Source organism: Schistocerca piceifrons, chromosome 2 (assembly GCF_021461385.2).
Source record: "Schistocerca piceifrons isolate TAMUIC-IGC-003096 chromosome 2, iqSchPice1.1, whole genome shotgun sequence".
Taxonomy (NCBI): Eukaryota; Metazoa; Arthropoda; class Insecta; order Orthoptera; family Acrididae; genus Schistocerca; species Schistocerca piceifrons.
The window spans coordinates 952982775-953004954 of NC_060139.1; the positions used below are offsets into that span (position 1 = coordinate 952982775).

Genomic DNA, 22180 nt, shown 5'->3' on the forward strand with positions numbered 1-22180 from the left:
ACCCATAAACATCAAACATCCATCAAACACAGAGGCCGCAGTGTGATGGTGTGGGGATGCATGTCTTCTGGAGGTATTGGTAAGCTTGTCTTTATTGAAAGCACCATGTACAGATTTGTCTGTCTCAAACAAAATGTGATGAAAAGTGCTGTGAAGCTGGATCTTGGAGGTGACTTTTATTTCCAAAAAGACAATGATCCTAAGCATGCGGTGGAATTTGTCAAACTGTGGGTCCTATACAATATGCCTTATCACGTCGTTACCTCACCACATTCTCCAGCCCTCGTCCCATCGCAAACATTTGGAATGAACTGAAAACGAGACTACACAAACAATATGTGAGCAGTTTGACACATTTGCATGCATTGATAGAAGAAGAAGAATGGGTAAATGTTGTTGTTGTTGTGGTCTTCAGTCCTGAGACTGGTTTGATGCAGCTCTCCATGCTACTCTATCCTGTGCAAGCTTTTTCATCTCCCAGTACCTACTGCAACCTACATCATTCTGAATCTGCTTAGTGTATTCATCTCTTGGTCTCACTCTACGATTTTTACCCTCCACGCTGCCCTCCAATACTAAATTGGTGATCCCTTGATGCCTCAGAACATGTCCTACCAACCGATCCCTTCTTCTGGTCAAGTTGTGCCACAAACTTCTCTTCTCCCCAATCCTATTCAATACTTCCTCATTAGTTATGTGATCTACCCATCTAATCTTCAGCATTCTTCTGTAGCACCACATTTCGAAAGCTTCTATTCTCTTCTTGTCCAAACTATTTATCGTCCATGTTTCACTTCCATACATGGCTACACTCCATACGAATACTTTCAGAAATGACTTCCTGACACTTAAATCAATACTCGATGTTAACAAATTTCTCTTCTTCAGAAACGCTTTCCTTGCCATTGCCAGCCTATATTTTATATCCTCTCTACTTCGACCATCATCAGTTATTTTGCTCCCCAAATGGGTAAATATTGGTTCAGATATAACGAAAAAGGTTGTTTACTCTCTACCCACAAGGACTGAGGGCTGTAATACAGAGAAAAAGACGCATTACCAAATAAGTGTCTGATTACTTTTGCTCATAGTATATTTCAATTTTCTTCTTTTTCTTTCATAAGGCGCATTTTTTATTCTTATTCTGCATATGTTCAGACTGACATATGTATTACACATTTGTAAAAAATAAAGTATATGTTTTGAGTTAAAAACACATTTAAGGTTTACTTCTCTTATTACTCCCGGTGTCTGAATACTTTTTTCCGCCTCTGTATCTGACAGCAAAATTCCTTTTACTCCTCTATGAGTGGTTGACCGAAGCTGAAAAGGACACCATGGGAGTTTCCATATCATTATGGGCTTCTTCCATTTCTTTAAACAATTGTCTACTCCTATGTAGAGCACACCTCTCACTGCCACACCATTGATGATACCGATCACACTTCAAATCCAGCAATGTACTCCTGAATACGCATCAAGCTGAGTCATGTACTATTTGCAAAATAGGACACTTGTAGAAATACTATACTAGCTTTATTAACGTATAACCATCATTTATTTATGTACCATGTTGAATAAAATATCTCAAAACACTTACACTAAATTACCGTATTGTAATGAGTAGCTTTGCAGCAGAAGAAGTACTAAGTCAAACATTAGTGTCCTCTTTTGTCATATTAGTTGCTCCAAAAAGTGGAAACTATCTGGACTCATTCAGTAGAATTTGTGGGTTTTTGTTTGTGTTGAGAGCATTCACGAGAAACTACAGCCAAACTGTGCTTGATATTTATGACATTGTATGGCTGCAACAGTACTTACTTTTCTTTTTCAATTTTCTGAGTTTTAAGTAATGATGTTGTTGTTGTGGTCTTCAGTCCAGAGACTGGTTTGATGCAGCTGTCCATGCTACTCTATCCTGTGCAAGCTTATTCATCTCCCTGTACCTACTGCACCCTACATCCTTCTGAATCTGTTTAGTGTATTCATCTCTTGGTCTCCCTGTATGATTTTTACCCTCCATGCTGCCCTCCAATACTAAATTGGTGATCCCTTTGATGCCTCATAATATGTCCTACTAACTGATCCCTTCTTCTAGTCAAGTTGTGCCACCGAGCGAGGTGGCGCAGTGGTTAGCACACTGGACTCGCATTCGGGAGGACGACGGTTCAATCCCGTCTCTGGCCATCCTGATTTAGGTTTTCCGTGATTTCCCTAAATCGCTTCAGGCAAATGCCGGGATGGTTCCTTTGAAAGGGCACGGCCGATTTCCTTCCCCATCCTTCCCTCACCGGAGCTTGCGCTCCATGTCTAATGACCTCGTTGTCGACGGGACGTTAAACACTAATCTCCTCCTCCTCCTCCTCCTCCTCCTCCTCCTCCTCCTCCTTAAGTTGTGCCACAAATTTCCCTTCTCCCCAATTCTATTCAATACATCCTCATTAGTTATGTGATATACCCTTCTAATCTTCAGCATTCTTCTGTAGCACCACATTTCAAAAGCTTCTATTCTCGTCTTGTCTAAACTATTTATCGTCCATGTTTCGCTTCCATACATGGCTACACTCCATACAAATACTTTCAGAAGCGACTTCCTGACACAAATCTATACTCAATGTTAACAAATTTCTCCTGTTCAGAAACGCTTTCCTTGTCATTGCCAGTCTACATTTTATGTCCTCTCTACTTCGACCATCATCAGTTATTTTGCTCTCCAAATAGCAAAACTCCTTTACTATTTTAAGCGTGACATTTCCTTATCTAATACCCTCAGCATCACCCGCTTTAATTCGACTAATTCCATTATTCTCATTTTGCTTTTGTTGATGTTCATCTTATATCCTCCTTTCAAGACACTGTCCATTCCGTTCAGCTGCTCTTCCAAGTCCTTTGCTGTCTCTGACAGAATTACAGTGTCATCGACGAACCTCGAAGTTATTATTTCTTCTCCATGGATTTTAATTCCTACTCCAAATTTTTCTTTTGTTTCCTTTACTGCTTGCTCAATATAGAGAGTGAATAACATCGGGGCTAGGCTACAATCCTGTCTCACTCCCTTCCCAACTACTGCTTCCCTGTCGTGCCCCTCGACCCTTATAACTGCCATCTGGTTTCTGTACAAATTGTAAATAGCCTTTTGCTCCCTGTATTTTACCCCTGCCAGCTTCAGAATTTGAATGAGAGTATTCCAGTCAACATTGTCAATAGCTTTATGTAAGTGTACAAATGCTAGAAACGTAGGTTTGCCTTTCCTTAATCTATTTTCTAGCATAAGTTGTAGGGTCAGTATTGCCTCACATGTTCCAACATTTCTATGGAATCCAAACTGATCCTCCCCGAGGTCTGCTTCTACAAGGTTTTCCATTCATCTGTAAAGAATTCGTGTTAGTATTTTGCAGCCATGGCTTACTAAACTGATAGTTCGGTAATTTGGGATTGGAATTATTATATTCTTCTTGAAGTCTGAGGGTATTTCGCCTGTCTCACACGTCTTGCTGACCAGATGGTAGAGCTTTGTCAGGGCTGGCTCTCCCAAGGTTATCAGTAGTTCTAATGGAATGTTGTCTACTTGCGGGGCCTTGTGTCAACTTACGTCTTTCAGTGCTCTGTCAAACTCTTCATGCAGTATCATATCTCCTATTTCATCTTCATCTACGTGTTCTTCCATTTACATAATACTGTCCTCAAGTACATCGCCCTTGTATAGACCCTCTATATACTCCATCCACGTTTCTGCTTTCCCTTCTTTGCGTAGAACTGGGTTTCCATCTGAGCTCTTGATATTGATGCAAGTGGTTCTCTTTTCTCCAAAGGTCTCTCTAATTTTCCTGTAGGCAGTATCTATCTTACCCCTAGTGATGTATGTCTCTACATCCTTACATTTGTCCTCTGGCCATCCCTGCTTAGCCATTTTGCACTTCCTGTCGATCTCATTTTTGAGACAGTTGTATTCCTTTTTGCCTGCTTCATTTACTGTAATTTTGTATTTTCTCTTTTCATCAATTACATTCAGTATCTCTTCTGTTACCCAAGGATGTCTATTAGCCCTCGTCTTTTTACCTGCTTGATCCTCTGCTGCCTTCACTATTTCATCTCTCAAAGCTATCCATTCTTCTTCTACTGTATTTCTTTCCCCCATTCTTGTTATTCGTTCTCTAATGCTCTCCCAGAAACTCTCTACAACCTCTGGTTGTGTCAGTTTACCCAGGTCCCATCTCCTTAAATTCCCACCTTTTTGCAATTTCTTCAGTTTTAATCTACAGTTCATAACCAATAGATTGTGGTCAGAGTCCACATCTGCCCCTGGAAATGTCTTACAATTTAAAACCTGGTTCCTGAATCTCTGTCTTACCATTATATAATCTATCTGAAACCTTTCTTTATCTCCAGGCTTCTTCAATGTATACAACCTTCTTTTATGATTCTTGAACCAAGTGTTAGCTATGATTAAGTTATGCTCTTTGCAAAATTCTACCAGGCGGCTTCCTCTTTCATTCCTTTCCCCCGTTTCATATTCACCTTCTCCGTTTCCTTCTCTTCCTTTTCCTACTATCGAATTACAGTCACCCATGACTATTAAATTTTCGTCTCCCTTCACCATCTGAATAATTTCTTTTATCTCATCATACTTTTCACCAATATCTTCCTCATCTGCAGAGCTAGTTGGTATATAAACTTGTACTACTGTGGTAGATGTGGGCTTCGTATCTATCTTGGCCACAATATTGCATTCACTATGCTGTTTGTAGTAGCTTACCCGCATTCCTATTTTTTTATTCATTAGCAAACCTACTCCTGAATTACCCCTATTTGATTTTGTATTTATAGCCTGACCAGAAGTCTTGTTCCTCCTGCCACCGAACTTCACTAATTCCCACTATATCTAACTCTAACCTATCCATTTCCCTTTTTAAATTTTTTTACCTACCTGTCTGATTAAGGGATCTGACATTCCACACTCCAACTCGTAGAACGGCAGTTTTCTTTCTACTGATAACAACGTTCTCCTGAGTAGTCACCGCCTGGAGATCCGAATGGGGGACTATTTTATCTCCGGAATATTTTACCCAACAGAATGCCATCATCATTTAACCATACAGTAAAGCTTCACGCCCTCAGGAAAAATTGCGGCTGTAGTTTCCCCTTGCATTCAGCCGTTGGCAGTACCAGCGCAGCAAGGCCATTTTGGTTAGTGTTACAAGGCCAGATTAGTCAATAATCCAGACTGTTGCCCCTGCAACTACTGAAAAGACTGCTGCCCCTTTTCAGGAACCACACATTTGTCTGGCCTCTCAACAGATACCCCTCTGTTGTGGTTGCACCTATGGTACGGCTATATGTATCACTGAGACACGCAAGCCTCCCCACCAACGGCAAGGTCCATGGTTCATGGGTGGGTAAGTAATGATAAGCCACAATAATGCCCTCTTCAGAAGAGCTCATGATTGCAACTGAGACAGAAATGTGATTCGTGCTGTCTTGTTGCTTTTTGTGGCACATCAACGGGAAGATGTGCATTGCATGGATAAGTGTTATGTCAAGCAACCATTAATGGAATGTGTTGTATTGCATATTGTATCAGCTCAGTGGGGATTGCATCTTAAAACCAATTGGCACAATACTGTGGAGTAAATGTGCGTGTGTGTTGGAGATGAGAAAAGTCTTTAAAACTGCTACATCTTCTGAAACTTTAAATTTCTAGTAAATGTTTATCAGATACTCATTTACGTTCTGAAAAACAAGACTCTAAATTTAAAAAAAGAGGTAGTACAAAATGATGCAGTGTGCTACGAAAGATCATTAAAAATAAGAAGAAACGGATAAATTTAATTCCATTTGTTATACTCTACTGATGATGATGTTATACTCTACTGATGTTTAGGTTCTCACTCTTATGTGGGAATTCTAAATGGCTTATAATTTGTCTTTATCTTTGTCTGATCATCCCACTAGTGAATGTCAAGGAGTTGGAGGGTTCTGGGACAGAAAGAATGAGATCCACACATAGTGTTTAATAAACTTCCTTCACTTAACGTGAATAACAGCAAATCCAGATTAATATCCAATGCAAGCCCTTGAGCTAGACCAAGTCAAATGTCCACAGTAGCTGCAGAGGCTGAATGACCTTAGACTAGACTGACAGAGCTGTCAGACTAGACTAGAATGAGAGACTGGTTGGTGCAGTGACGTTTAAGTCCGCTCTGTGGTGATGTTGGCTGTGTGGGCTGAGGAGGATGTGTCTCGGAACCAGCAGCTGGTTGGTGATGCAGTCACATTGCTTACTGCCAACTTCGAGACATGGACTGGCACAGTATGGTATTGATAGTACACAATCTCACCATTTCTTCTGTCTTTGTACATCCTACCCTTTTACGTCTTGAACTTTAGGTCCGAAGGAATTAACTTTCAACTCAAAAGAGTTTGAGGTTTACTTGCAATTTTGTAAGTTATAACTATCTAAGGAAGGTACTTACAATCATGCTTAAGTTTCTCAGCTTCAGAATTTAATGGTAATGAATAATTCTTTTTGACTCTTCCCTCATGTTCACATGAGTAGAATTACATTTTTTACCTACTCATGTAGCCAATGGGCAAGGGGAATTGTAGACTTCAGTTTATTGGACCATGTATTGAACACTAATGTGAGCCATTCGTAAGTACATTCTGAGTGTTTGGGCCCACACCATGTCATGTTAAAGGGAAACATCAAAGAAGTAGGCTGTTAGCATGTGAGTATTGCAGGTATGCTTCGGTGAGCTCAGCTGGGAATCCGTGGAGGGAAGATGACACTACTTTTTTGGAACACTATTTATAAAATTTATAGAATTGTCATTTGAAACTGACTCCAGAGTGATTTTACTGCCACCAATATATATTTTGTATAAGGACTATGAAAATAAGATAAGAGAAATTAGGGCTAATGTTGATGTGCATAGACAGTCATTTTCCCTTGCTCTGTGAATGGAACAGAATGGGAAGTGACCAGCAGTGGTACAAGGTAACTTCTGTCATGCACCATACAATGACCTGCAGAATGTGTATTTAGCTGTAGATGTATTTCACTTTCATAAGTAAATTATTGAGGATGGAAAACAGTGCCATGATTTAGATCACCTAATTAAATCTAGTGACAGGTTCGAAAATGTCACCACCTGCCTGTAAATAATGTATGTTTTAATAGTGAGCATCCGGGTGTTCAACCAAGTTGTTTCCATTTTCTGCACAATATTTCAACAGCTCACCCATCCGTCATCTTCAGGTATTCCAGTTTTGCTATTATGTATACTCACTGCCTGGAATCCAACAAGATTGGCTGGAGTCCAGGCAGCAAGTACACTTAATAGCAAAACTTGGAGCACCTGAAGAAGAGGGCTGGACTGGTTTTCAAAATACAAGGTGTCCCACTCAAACCTCCCTGATATCAAAGACCCAGGAAAAAAAACCACAGTAGATACAACAATGAATGCACCACATTGTAGAGCATCTCTAAGAATTTATTTATTATCGGTACACCTCTACATGTGAACCATTTGCAGCACGAAGAATATTGAGTCTATATTCAGTTTCTTGCCAAGTTCTTTTAACATTTCCTCTGTTATTGTTGCAGTCGCATTAGTGATACAATGTCGCAGTGTATGAATATCATCCAGTTTGGTCGCATACACGTGGTCATTCACGAATCCTCACATGAAGAAATCAAGCGGCGTAATGTCGGGTGAACATGGTGGACAAGCAATGGGTCCTCCACATCCGATCCAATGACTGGGAAATTTTCTCTCTAGGAACTTGCGAACAGCTGTTGGCCAATTCGGCGGAGCTCCATTTTGTTGAAAAATGATGTTGGTTTGCAAGTCTTGTATCTGAGGGTACACAAACTGCTCCAACATGTCCAGACACACTGAATCAAAGAAGAATGGTCCAACAATCCTGTTGTTCATTAGCCCTCACCAGATGTTTAGTTTAGGTCTATCACGAACATGTTCAATGACAACATGCGAATTTTGCGAACCCCAAATCCGAACATTATGCCTATTAATTTTTCCTGATAGAATAAAGGTCGCTTCATCAGAGAATAAACATCTTTCCAGGAAGCTGGCATCCATATCAATACGCTGCAGCATATCTGCAGGAAATTGTCGTCGGCATGGTTTGTCATTCAGTGTCAGATGTTGCAGATTTTGCGCTATGTAAGCACACATATGAAGACTCTGGTAAACTACAGGATGCAATGTTGATCAAAGTACACCAAGTTTCCTAGATGCTTGACAAATTGACTTAGGTTGGCTTATGAGTAACATTTGCCTAATGTCCTCCTCTATCTCTTCTGAAACACTGTAACCTGCACCGCCAGAATGTTTCAGAACACTTCCTGTTGCCAGAAACTTCATATGACATTCCTGAATTTTTTCACATCAGGTGAATCACATTCATACACACAATGGTAATTTCTTTGCCCAGTAATCGGTGATTTTGTTTCTGCAAACCACACTACTGCTTGTGCGCACTGTTGTGGAGTCACCATTTTCGCTTCATGCTTCCATGCTGCACTCTGGCGATGATACTTGGCACTTCTGATGCGGGAGTATAAATTCTTTGAGATGCTCTACAATGTGGTGCATTTTTCATTATTGTATCTACTGTGGTTTTTCTCTCCTGAGTCCTTGAAATCTGGGAGGTTTGAGTGGGACACCCTGTAATGTGCATAAAATGGAAATAACTCGTCTGAACACTTGGAAACATCCTATTACTCAATCACACAAAGAAAACCTGAGAGATTTCAGTGCATATTTTCTCACTGTTTTGTAAACTTCATTTGAGAAGAAAATATGGAATTAACAAACCAATATCCTAGGCTAGACTAGTGAGAAAAATCACAGTGCAACCAGCTAACAGTGTGTGATTTGAACCTGTTTCTAAATGAATACAGTAAGTGTAGTACTTGTAGCCTTCATTCATTTTGCCATAAACAAGTAACAGTAAGGAACTACTGGTGTAGTACAAAATGACTGTCACATTGGGCATCATTGTTTTGCACCCAAGTCAAAAGAGTTATCAAGGAAGGCTGTGTTTCAGATTATTGAATTAATGAGCAATAAAGGAAGGGAATCATGAAAGATTTTTTTTTCTTTTTTTAACCTACTTTTGGTGTGCATGAAGAGAAATAAAATGTGTGAAATGGAGTGTTTCAAGAGGCACACTCTGAATATTCCAGTAAATAGAAACTTTTATCTATTTTCTGTGTATACTTTTAACCCTCTCGTGTGTGTGCCTATGTATAGAGTATGCCAACCACAAGTAACATTTTCTTGTACCATCCATTGTTGCTTTACATTTGTGAACCTATAGCTGTTCTTTCATTATTGCTTCAGCTAACACAGTGCTAAGGTTTGCTGTCATGTGTCAAAGTGAACTGCAGTACTATAAAATAAACAGTGAGCTAGGTGAGAAAAAAATGTACAATCAGGGCAAGAAAATGACCCAGATTCCGAGCTAGTGGAAAATCCCAAAATGAGGCAGGTGTATACAAGATAAATAGCAGTAAAATAAATGGTTGATTATGATCTGATGCAGTTGCGCTGTTTAATGCTTCAAGTGTGGAACTACTGTGGGGTAACACTTGCACATTACATCAGATCGGTGTAGTGGATGTTTATTTTACTATTGTTTAGTTAAACAGTGATTTATCTCATGTAATGTATGTTTATTTTATCATTGTTTGATTAAACTTAGATTAAACTGTGATTTTGCTTGTACATGTTTACCTTGTGACTTTTCTTGTACATGTTTACCTTGTCTACCAACAGATATTTCATGAGAAGCCAGTAAAACATGTTTTGTTATCTTGCAATAACCTCTGCAGTGGAATAATGACTTAATTATGAGAACAAGCATTAAGTATATAAAAGACTTAAATATCTGAGTCACAGAAAGGCATAACAAAAAGACTGTTGGAATGTTAGCTTTCAGTCAACAGGTCCTTTGTCAAAAATAGACAAAATACACACATGCTCACATGAACACGACCTCAGTCTCTGGCAGATGGAGCCAGTGCGTGCTTTTTGTGTGTGTGTGGTGGGGGGGGGGGGGAGGGATGATTTGTATATTTTTGACAAAGGCCTTGTTGGCCGAAAGCTACAATTTTTTGTTGTGTTTCCTGCGACTCAGCATCTCTGCTCTATGGTGAGTAGTTGACTGTCCTTCTCATTATAGTGTTATGTTCCAGCCTGTATTTTCCATTGTTAGACTTAAATATCTGCTTGAGAAAACATAAGATACATAAATTGATCCACCTTTACTTCCAGTTGGCCATTTCGACATGGGTTAACTATCCTTGGAGCAGCAGCTTCATTATCTGGTATTTATATGAATAGCTACTACAGGAAAAAGTTGTTTCTTGGGATGCTGGAAGGTTTGCCACTTATCTGCCAGTTGCAATTCTGCCTGGTATAATGAGCACTTTATTCCATCAGCAGGTAAGCTAATTTCCTTATATTATGTTGTTGTACATACAAGTGCATTCAGGTTATTCCAAATTGTGACAGTGTGAGCATTCAGCCTAAGAATAGTGCGGTAAGATTTGTGCAGCAGCAATCATTATAAATGTTGTGGATACCACTCTTTCTTTAAGAATCTCAAGGCAGTAAGCCTTATTGCTGAATGTTCTTTTCTGTTTGTTTCCCCTGTACTTAGTTGTTCCTCTTTTCATTCTAAACTTAATCAATTTTAGGTGTCGTGGACTGATGTTATAAACTGTACATCTGTTTAAGATTTTTATACATTATTTTTGTGGGCCTATTATTGTTGTTTTTTGTAGTCAAAATGAAATTAATTTGTAACTGACTGACAAAAGTGATCAGCAAAGTAATGAAAACATGTTGTTATTGAAAAGAATGTCTCTTTGAATTTGTAACACACTTCATTTTTGTGCTGTAACTGTCATTTTTTTTACTACTGTGGAACAAGTTGTTTTTCATTGCTTAAGAGCATGTTGATTGGCGACTCCATAGTGTCCTGTGCACTACCACCAGATAATGGGTATATTTGGAAGGAGAGACAGCATTGGTCGTATATTTTTGTTTATTATCGCAAAATCTATTTTCGGTCACTTAGTGACCATCTTCAGTGCTGTAATATATAACTTAAATTAGTAAGCACTGGTGCACTGGTATCAATAAGCTTACGGCGATCACATAGACTGAGGTCGCTGTTTACATGCACTTGTTCAGCAGACCTCGGTGTGACGGGGCTTGACACGCCCTCTATGTGACATGTGTCACGTGAAGACATAGTATTACTGGTTTTGCGAGATATTAACACTAAATAACTCATGTGCATTTGTGAATCGTGCAGTAATTCAAATTTAAAATGTATGTACAACACATAGCAGACGAAGGGGGAAGGAAATATCTAAAATACATTGGCGTATTGTTTTTTAAAAAACAAACTTATAAAACAGATCGATGATAAGTTGTCAGAGTACAGGACATATAAAAGAGCAAAAGATAATGAAAAACAATAATAAATGAATAACATGAATGAGGTGTAACACAGGTTTTTAAAAAAACATAATACCCACCATCTGGTGTGGGAAGTTCGAAGTACAACGTTCGTGATTTACATAAAATGTTACGTTAGGACTAAGGAGTCAAATATATAAAAAATAATAACAGTACGAAACTGCCATTACTTAATAATTAAAATGCCGTGAAACACAATGTTCATTACAAAAATGTTTGTAGGTGTGGATAAACAATTTTGTTATCATATTTAACCGACATGCTGATGTACGTCTCGTTTGTCCCTTTGGGCAAGCTAGCAGTATTATAACAGTGATTATAGGCTTCCGCATAAGCACTGGGTCAGAACCCATACATACATGACATCAAATATACACGGTTGCTTACTGTAAAACATAGCCCCATCATTTGGCGTGGGAGGTTAAAAGTACATCGTTCTTGATTTACGTAAATATGATGTTAAAACTGAGAAGTCAAATATATAAAATAGTAATAGTCCGAACAAGCCACTAAGTAACAATTCATATGCCATTAAATAATATTAAAAAAAAAAGTTTTGAGGGTGTAGAGTAGCAATTTTGTTCTCATATTTAACGGCGTTATAATGTCCCATCACTGGTTGTACGCTTCGCATAAGCACTGGGTCAGAACCCATATGTACATTCACAGGTTGATCAAACAGTAATGAAGTTGCCAAGCAACCGGTTTTGAATATTAATAAACTAATTTGATTTTACAAAACTTACAGTAGTAGTAGGACCCATATGAAATACAAGCAGACTTAAGAAGTACCTATAATTCTAATTGTGTATTTGAAATACATTTGAAAATATAAGATGTGAACAGGTAGTATACATCAAACATCGAGAAACCATCATGAGGAAGGACAGGTAATAGTGCCACTTGTACCAAAAATATACATCGCACTTTAGAGAAATTAAACATAGGCTATGCACGATATCCAGCACTTATTCAAACAGCAAAGGAATTGTTAACATACATTAAAAATAATTACGTAAAGTGATAACCGTTTCGTATTACTTGTAAACGCCTACGAGATGTCGACTGCAGTAAGTTATGTTCAGTAGGCGTCTATGAGTTCTGCATATTACGGAACAAAAACGGAGCATCTATGTGATCGCCGTAAGCTTATTGACACCAGTGCTTACTAATTTAAGTTATATATTACAGCACTGAAGATGGTCACTAAGTGACCGAAAATCGATTTTGCGATAATAAACAAAAATATACGACCAATGCTGTCTCTCCTTCCAAATTAAGAGCATGTTCTGCATATGATGAAACTAAGTGATAGATCTTTTGATGTTTTCGGCAAAATCAGTGTTTGTGCATGTTTATGTGGAGCAAATGCATTGAAGATAGGGAGAGTGAGCAAAAGTTCACAGGACACTGATTACATGCACAACATATGTCAAGATGTCAGTGGTGAAGAATAATTGTGGTCAGATACTGATGTTGTTATCATAATTACTGATTCATAAAGAGGGTTGTTACAAAGAACCATAGAGCTAAACTAACGTGGTTGATACTAGAATGAAGAACCTTGGACAGTGTGTTTGTGCAAATGCAGCTGAAAGCAAGTTACACAACCCACGTGTCTGTGGCTGGGAGGCAGTTCACAAGTCACACTCGCTGTGTTAGCACAAACCATAAAAAATTCTTGGTTGTGGCTCAAGATGTGAACTGGCTACATATTTAGCAAAATACTTCAAGTTGTTAAATTGATTTACACAAATGCAAAATATGATCTCTCAGGTTCTCTTGGTGTGAGTGATTAACAGTGTGCTTCTGGGTCTTCTACTGAGTTGTTGTTTCCATTTTACACACACTATTTTGGTGGCCGACCCAGCTGTCTTCTTCAGGTGCTGCAAGTTTTGCTGTTGTATGTACTTGCTGCCTGTACCCCAACCAGACTGTGAACTATTGTTGGTCTCACACTGCTATTTATAGCTTAGATTGATTCCTGATATCCTGTATGCCCTTTGGTACCCTTTTGTTTTTCAGAACCTGCACTGATATTCCATGAAATGCTGTCAGGCTTTTCCAACTCTGGTGGATGTGATGGCCAGTGAGATTTTGATGAATTGGGTGCCAGACCCGAAGTGCTATTTAAATTTAAACTCCTTTCCCAGTTTATTAGGTTTGCTAACATCTTCATTTTGATAGACTCCATAGTTATATCTGCAGCTCATGGTCTAGTGGCTAGCATTGCTGCCTATGTATCACTGGGTCCCGGGTTCGATTCCCATCCGGGTTGGGGATTTTCTCTGCCCAGGGACTGGGTGTTTGTGTTGTCCTCATCATTTCACCACCACCACCACCACCACCACCACCACCACCACCTTCCACGACAGTGAAAGATTGGCCTCTGTAAAAATTGGGACTTTGTACAGGCACTGATGACCGCGCAGGTCAGTGCCCCACAAACTGATCATCATCATTATCATCCATAGTTATGCTCCTAAAAAAACATAGTATCTATTGTATTTCCCTCCCTTCAATTAAGATAAAAAGTATTCTTTGTAAAGTTAAAGATAATCTGTGTCTCTGAAAGCCAGTTGTGTATCACTTTCCATGCATATGTGGCATGGCTTACATGCAGGCAGACTATCAGAACAGTTGAGGAGAGATACAAGAAACATCAGTGATGTACCCAATAAAAACAGCAATTCCAAGCTGTCAACAGGAACAGTCTCAAATATTACCATGAAATGAAGTAGGCGGAAAAACACAAAGTTTCTGGAACAGCGGAACTTAACGAGTCTATCAAAATTAAGATGTAGAAAACCTAAGAAACAGGGACATTGATTTTGATTTAAATAACATTCTAGATCTGGCACTCAATTTACAAAAATCTCACCAGATACACATCCATCAGAGCTGTAAAATGCTGAGAGAATTTGTTTTTCATGGAATAGCAGACCCTGTCAGACAAATGCAACTTATTATGTAATTTTACATTTTACAAATGTCTGCTTGTGTCTGTGTATGTGCGGATGGATATGTGCATGTGTATACCTGTCCTTTTTGCCCCCTAAGGTAAGTCTTTCCGCTCCCGGGATTGGAATGACTCCTTACCCTCTCCCTTAAAACCCACATCCTTTCGTCTTTCCCTCTCCTTCCCTCTTTCCTGATGAAGCAACTGTTTGTTGCGAAAGCTTGAATTTTGTGTGTATGTTTGTGTTTGTTTGTGTGTCTATCGACCTGCCAGCACTTTTGTTTGGTAAGTCTCATCATCTTTGTTTTTAGATTTATTATGTAATTGGATAGATTAAAAAAACACAACATATTACGTAATTGTATCAAAAAACAAAGATGATGTGACTTACCAAACGAAAGCGCTGGCATGTCGATGGACACACAAACATACACACAAAATTCAAGCTTTACCAACGGTTGCTTCATCAGGAAAGAGGTAAGGAGAGGGAAAGACGAAAGGATGTGGGTTTTAAGGGAGAGGGTAAGGAGTCATTCCAATCCCGGGATTGGAATCTGTCTTGCATATTACCCTGCCTTCCACCTTTAAGCTCTCAGGTTTTCAAATCTTGTAAGTTGCAGTTCCCAATAATCAGTCTTTCTTTCTCATCCCATCCGTTAAGTCTCCCCTGATGTGCAGTTCTGGGTGACCTTTCCAAAATCTATCACTCTTCCTAAACCTCTCCAGTTCTTTTCCTTCATCCCTCTTCCTTCCCCTTCAACTCTTCTGCCAGAAGAAGGAGCCACTGGCTGCAAAAGCTTGCATAAGTATAACCTTCTTTCTCGTATGTGTTCTCCTGCCGTTACTTGGTGCGTAGATTTATTTTTATGTATCTAGTTACATTATATTGTAAGAAATTGATTATTTTCGTTGTTAAATACAACATATTCATACAATATCGTTTCATCCCGTTATGCCTCACTTTATTCATGTGGTGCAAAATTTCATTTGTGTTGTTGATGACGTCTTTAATGTCAGTCCGAATGAAATATTGAGTTCATCAACAGCAGTTTACTGTTACCTCCTCCTTTCCCTTAATTCTGGTGCTTATGGTATGTGCACTGAGTTTTAATGGTACCTATTTTGTACTGCATTCCAAACAAGCAAAACCTGTGCCTGGAATTCCGAAAGTTCGTTTTGAAATTAGTTGGGATGAAGTGTGCACAGTTTCTGCTCCCTCTTCAATTCTCCTTATTCACACCCTGAAAGGGTAAATAATATAATAGCTAGTAAAAGATTTCACAGTGTTTCCTTCATTTGCATGCTGCACCACTTCGTTGATTGCTGTGTGTGAGTAGTAAATGGCAATACAAACAAAACTTAATTAACTTCTTGACAAATTTGCAAATACAAATTGGTTATATAGAGTCAGCTCCAGCTTAATTTTGTTATGTATTTATTGTGCATATATATTTGTCATGCAAATACCCTTAATTGTTTAGTTTTGACTCAGTGTAATTCTAACTTTATATTTTCGGAGTAGTGTATCAGGCTCGTTTATCATTATTTGGCATTTTTAGGAGTGTAATCCTTTCAAATAATTCCTTCTAAAAATTTGGATTTGATTAACATTGTGACATAAGAGATTATAAAATTGTAAATCCTAGTGTTATGGAGGCTTTTGTGCTGTAGTTGCAATACTACGCAATCCTCCTCAATCAGTATAATCATTTTTCCGTGCAGTTTTGAAATACAATTGTCAAATGCCAGAGAAGATCTATGAGAGTTAAAGGGAGCTTAACTTATCTGCCATGGCTGTTTAGTAATACAGTTTTGTGTACCTTTCTATGAGAATACGTAGTGTTGCCTCAGTTGTAGGCAGCTATGGCCTTATCAGTGTTGCCACAGCCTTCGCTCATGTGGTTGAAAATGCAACTGTGTTGGCACCTATTGAGATTTATTTTGCCAACAGGGCTATAATGTTGCTTCTGAGCAGAAAGTTGATAGATCTGGTAATGAACTGTGCTGGCTCATCCACATTGATCCTCCCCCCCCCCCCCCCCCCCACCGCAAAATATATATATATATATATATATATATATATATATATATGGTTATAATAGAGGGAAACATTCCACGTGGGAAAAAATATATCTAAAAACAAAGATTATGTGACTTACCAAACGAAAGCGCTGGCACGTCGATAGACACACAAACAAACACAAACATACACACAAAATTCAAGCTTTCGCAACAAACTGTTGCCTCATCAGGAAAGAGGGAAGGAGAGGGAAAGACGAAAGGATGTGGGTTTTAAGGGAGAGGGTAAGGAGTCATTCCAATCCCGGGAGCGGAAAGACTTACCTCAGGGGGAAAAAAGGACAGGTATACACTCGCACACACACTCATATCCATCCGCACATACACAGACACAAGCAGAAATATCTGCGAGTGTATACCTGTCCTTTTTTTCCCCTAAGGTAAGTCTTGCGAAAGGTAATCACATTATGTTAGGACCTGATGGCAGCTCAAATCATAATAAAGAAATGTGTTTCATAGAACCTGAAAACAATAGACTGAGGGAGAATTTACATTCATGATTGTTGAAACTGTGATCAATGAAAAAAAAAACACAGGAAATGCTACTATTTTATCTTTTAGTACACAACATTTTAATTTCCTTGTTTGAAGTGTGTCATTTGGATTGATCATATTGTTTTTAATACTTGGTGTAACATTCCTACAAAATTGTGTTTTACGTTCTTTTGCAGTTTATTACGAATGATATTCTTTTGCAAAAGACAGCCTGTCCTTTGTGTGTGCAGACTAGGGCAGCAGCAATACAGAGTATTTGTGGTGCAATTTATCCTGCAATACTTGCTCCTGTGACAGGATTTATGGTGAGTTTTCATTTCAGGATTTGTTATTGTCCTTATAAAATTAATATTATGTCCTTTGATGTCTGCAACATTTACATTTGGTTGGACGCAATCATTAGTGCATATTCTGCTGAAATACGAACAATGGAAGGAGTAAAGATAACTGTTCACTATATAATTGAAGCATTGAGCAGTCTGTGGGCATGTAAAAAAGATTGGAAAATAATCATAATTTTTAGTGATTTTTGTATTATGTACAGTAGGCTGTGATCCACGGCATGTTTCTGTGCCTCATGTTACATCTGCTAATGCTGGAGATGTCATCAGAGACTATAAAGACTGAGACAGCAGTTTCTAACTTAATGAACTCATCAGTCTGGAGTGTTTATAAATATCCATGCAGCAGTCAGTTTGTGGCATCATCAGACTGATGCCTAAAATGGTGGACTCATTGTGATGTGTGTTATAGAGCTTGTATTGGGGAAGAGTTGTTCGCTTTATTTAACACTAAGGTCCACAGCTTGTTTAATTTAGTTTCTACATTTTTGTTACAGTTGTTTTTGTGGGTTTGAATTCCTGTGGCCGCTTCATTCATCCAAGCATGACTGGATCCTCCCTGTTACCAGTGCATTTCAGCTTATGCCAATTTATTCATGTTTCCCAGATGACAATTGCTCATATGTTCTGTAAGCTGGGTGTTAATGTTTCCTTTTGTAGCTCCTGTGTACATATCACCGCATGTTCAAAGGATTTAATGTATATGCTTCTGCTGCAGCAAGCTTAGGTCCTTTGCAATGGTCAAATATTTGTGCACCTTTCTTGTTTGTTTTAGCACTGTGTCAGTACCATGTCTCTTATTATTCTGTTGATGCAATCTGTGATTGTTTTTACAAATAGAAGGAAAGCTTGCTATTAGGAAGAAACATTAGGTTCATAAAATCCCTTGGACCATAGACCATTGTCGATGAAACAAAAATCAGTGACGACACAAAGACCAGTCATGAAAGCCTGCATCATATAATCACCATTTGGTTTCTGAAATCTGGCAGCAGCCGTGTTTGCAGACTGAATTACAGGAATTGAGGTCCGCCTTTTATGCAAAAAACTGTTCTTCCTGAATGTGTTTCCAGCAACTTCGTTCCATCATCACTGGGTACATCATTCTGTAAAATGCTGACATACTTTAAGTAATAATTATTCTAACAAGATTAATCCTAAAAATAGTTCATGCAGGAAACCCCCCAACCACAACTGCTGTTATCCGTTACCAATCCATTGACACACTAAAAATCAAGCTTTGGGTTTGTGCTCCACAAATTTTACAGGACATCAACAATCAGAACTACACATAGGAGATAAACACAATAAAAAGTAGCAGTAAGGAATGGTTATTATGCTCATGATACAGAAGCTAAGCCATAAAGTATTCAAACAGGAAATGAACATACCATATGCACACATCGCTCTGCACCGCAACTCAAAAGAACCCAACCCAGACAGCTACACATATGATGCAACAGTCCAAGAATCCACATACGCAAAATAATGGCTCTTGTTGTTGTTGTTGTTGTGGTCTTCAGTCCTGAGACTGGTTTGATGCAGCTCTCCATGCTACTCTATCATGTGCAAGCTTTTTCATCTCCCAATACCTACTGCAACCTACATCCTTCTGAATCTGCTTAGTGTATTCATCTCTTGGTCTCCCTCTACGATTTTTACCCTCCATGCTGCCCTCCAATACTAAATTGGTGATCCCTTGATGCCTCAGAACATGTCCTACCAACCGATCCCTTCTTCTGGTCAAGTTGTGCCACAAACTTCTCTTCTCCCCAATCCTACTCAATACTTCCTCATTAGTTATGTGATCTACCCATCTAATCCTCAGCTTTCTTCTGTAGCACCACATTTCAAAAGCTTCTATTCTCTTCTTGTCCAAACTATTTATCGTCCATGTTTCAATGGCTCTTACTCATATATAATGGTAAAATAGTGTACAGAATTGTCAATATTGTAAAGAAATTGGGATTTCAAATATGTTACAGAACAGATGACATTATAACAAAGAAACTAGGAATATTGGCAACACCCACACATGAATTCTACATATCAGTCATACACTAGCTTACATTTAATTCCCGTCTCTCAGTGTAATTGGGGCATAAATACAGAAATTTTAAAACAAGATATTGAGAACACCTCAAAAGCTTCCATAGCATGTTTACTGACCACTCAAGGGCCCACAGCCACAATCCAAATAAAATAGATACTGGTTTAAGAGTATTATGTTGTAACGGTGACCGGAACAGTCGCAGGGTTGAAGTGATGGAAAACGCGGAGGGACCCGCAGAGCGACCAACGAACAACAACACAACGGAGAGGACGGACACGACCAACAAAGGATCTTATATACGACGACAACAACAAGAATGAGATAACATAGTCAAGAAAACCTAACTAGACAACCACATCCACTCCTAAACGAAACATGAAAGTGAATACGCTCTCTGAGGCGAGGCAATATGTCCAGAGACATACGCAATGTTAGACTGGCTGGCTGAGCGAGAGGCAGGTGCTTAAGTACTCTATCAGGGACGCCACTATTGGCCAATGCAACCACTTGTTCCACTGTGGCGCCCTCATGCTAAATACGGGCCGGGTGGAGCGCGCCGGCACAGCTTACGGCACGATGGTGCAGAGACCTCTAGGGGTCTTCAACATCCATGATGTCTGGTGGGGATTCTAATTCCAGATATTAAAAGCCAGCTCATCTTGTACTAAAAACTTACAATAGAAGTGAACTCTGGAAAAACTCCAAACAAATCCCTAGTAAAGTATTTATTTAGATGTCTGGTTTCAGTAAGACTATGTTATATGTTACCATCATTGTATAATGTACTAAAACTATTCATGTCTGCTTTGATCACTATCGTGGGTAACAAAAAGAGACTAAATGTCTCAGGAAAACATTTAATTATAGTTTACTAGTGATCATGGCTGTTAGGAGTTTTTCCAGAGTTCATTATACTTCAGATCACCCTACTCCAGCAATGCCAGAAATGTACAGGGTATTCAGAAATTTCCATTACATGCCTCTAGGAGTTGTCCGGGGAGTGCGTACTTAATATTGTGAGTAGGAACCCATGTCCAGAAATTTTCCGTTTCCATTCTATGACAGGTTCAATTCAGGTGTTTACCTCATCCACTTCTGCTTGAGGAATTGAATTAGGCATGACACTGTACAATTATTCGGCAACAATTCAAAAGGAAACATAATGAAACATCAATTTGTTCGTATTAACACATAAACGATGCATGTGTACATTATTCCAGAACAAAAAAGATCACAGCATATACTGTACATACAGAACAGTACTGATGCATTAAAACAACAGCTTGATGTAGTGACCACCAACATTGTATCTGTCCATGTTGTCCTCCTTTCTTTCTTTCTTTGTCCATTACTTCCCTTCCTCTGTCTCTGCCCATTTCCCCATCCTCAGCCTCTGTCCTCCTCCTCCTCCTATCTCTGCCTGCCTCCTTCCCCCTCACTGTCTGTTCATCTCCTTTTCCTCCCTCCTCTCTTCATGATATCAAACTCAGTCCAACATGAGGTTTCTTATGCCTACAGTCTTTCTTTCCATATTGTAACTAATATGTGTGCCAAATATAACTGCAACTTTTTCTAGAGTTTAAGATGAGGTTTTTACCCGTAACCTTGTCCACACATGCACATGTCTAATATATTTCACACATATAAAACATATTTCACCTGTATTTGTATACACATTTCATCTGTATTTGTATACATATTTCACCTATATGTCTAGCATATTTCACCTTGTAATTTCATTTTCTTGCTGCTCAATGCTTATGACGTCATATCTACTGAACTATGTGCTGTTTAGTGATATAATTTTTCAGGTATATCCAGTGGAGTAAGTACATACTGACTGTGAAATGTGTCATGAATATAGTCAGTAGTAAAGAAGTAACAAATTAAAACATCATGCATGATGCAGTAGTTTCTCATGCATCTCGGTGTCTGATATCATAACTCCTGAACTATGTATTGTACAATGATATATTTTTGTTATTACATTCAGCGGCAGATGCGGATACTGTCTGCAAAGACCATTGCTCGTAGAGTTAGTAGCAATGAAGTAATAAATTTAAACATTTTACATGATGCTATAGTTCTTCACCCTTCTCAGTGTTTATGATGTCATGCCACCTGAACAAAGTGGTGTACAGTGATATAATGTTTCTGGTAAATTCCGTGGTATATGTGAATACTGTGTGTAAAATTTGTCTTGAATGCTGTAAAGAAGTAATAAATTAAACTTCCATGCTTCATGTGACAGTTTAGTGCATGAACAGAAAAAATGTAATGAACAGTAGTCCTTTCATCATTTTGTGGGGCTTGTCAGTGAGAAAACGTTTTGTATGGTTTTGAAGTAATGGGTATTCCCACATCCTGGGCTACACTGCTTTTTTTGCCCCTATCACACCTCTTTGATAGATTAGTGGCTTTTACCCACACAGTGATTCCTCCCAGACAATAAGTGATATGTATACCAAGTTTATCTGAAATTGGTCCAGTGGTTTAGGAGGAGATGTAGAACACACATACATAGATACATTTTTGTAATTTCTGTGTATTTTTTCAGCAGTTTTTCTGCATCATTTGTTTGTGAGTTTCATTTTACTTTTTTTAGTGACCTATTTTATGTTGGTGGGTAGTTTTTCCTGTTTGATTTTAGAGCTCATTCTTGTGTTGGTCTGTTTTCACAATATTTGTCTATTGCCTGTAAGGACACGCATGCTTGAGAGTTTAGTGTGCTAAAATA

General features: G+C 38.7%; 1 protein-coding gene across 1 annotated transcript in view; it reads left to right on the plus strand.

Moving 5' to 3' along the window:
* Nucleotides 1–22180, plus strand: part of LOC124776018 — a 54711-nt gene that overhangs the window by 31962 nt on the left and 569 nt on the right. Inside the window, 3 exon segments of the mRNA XM_047250858.1 lie at nucleotides 10302–10393; nucleotides 10396–10472; nucleotides 17226–17354. Of these exon segments, the coding sequence (XP_047106814.1) occupies nucleotides 10302–10393; nucleotides 10396–10472; nucleotides 17226–17354 (298 nt within the window).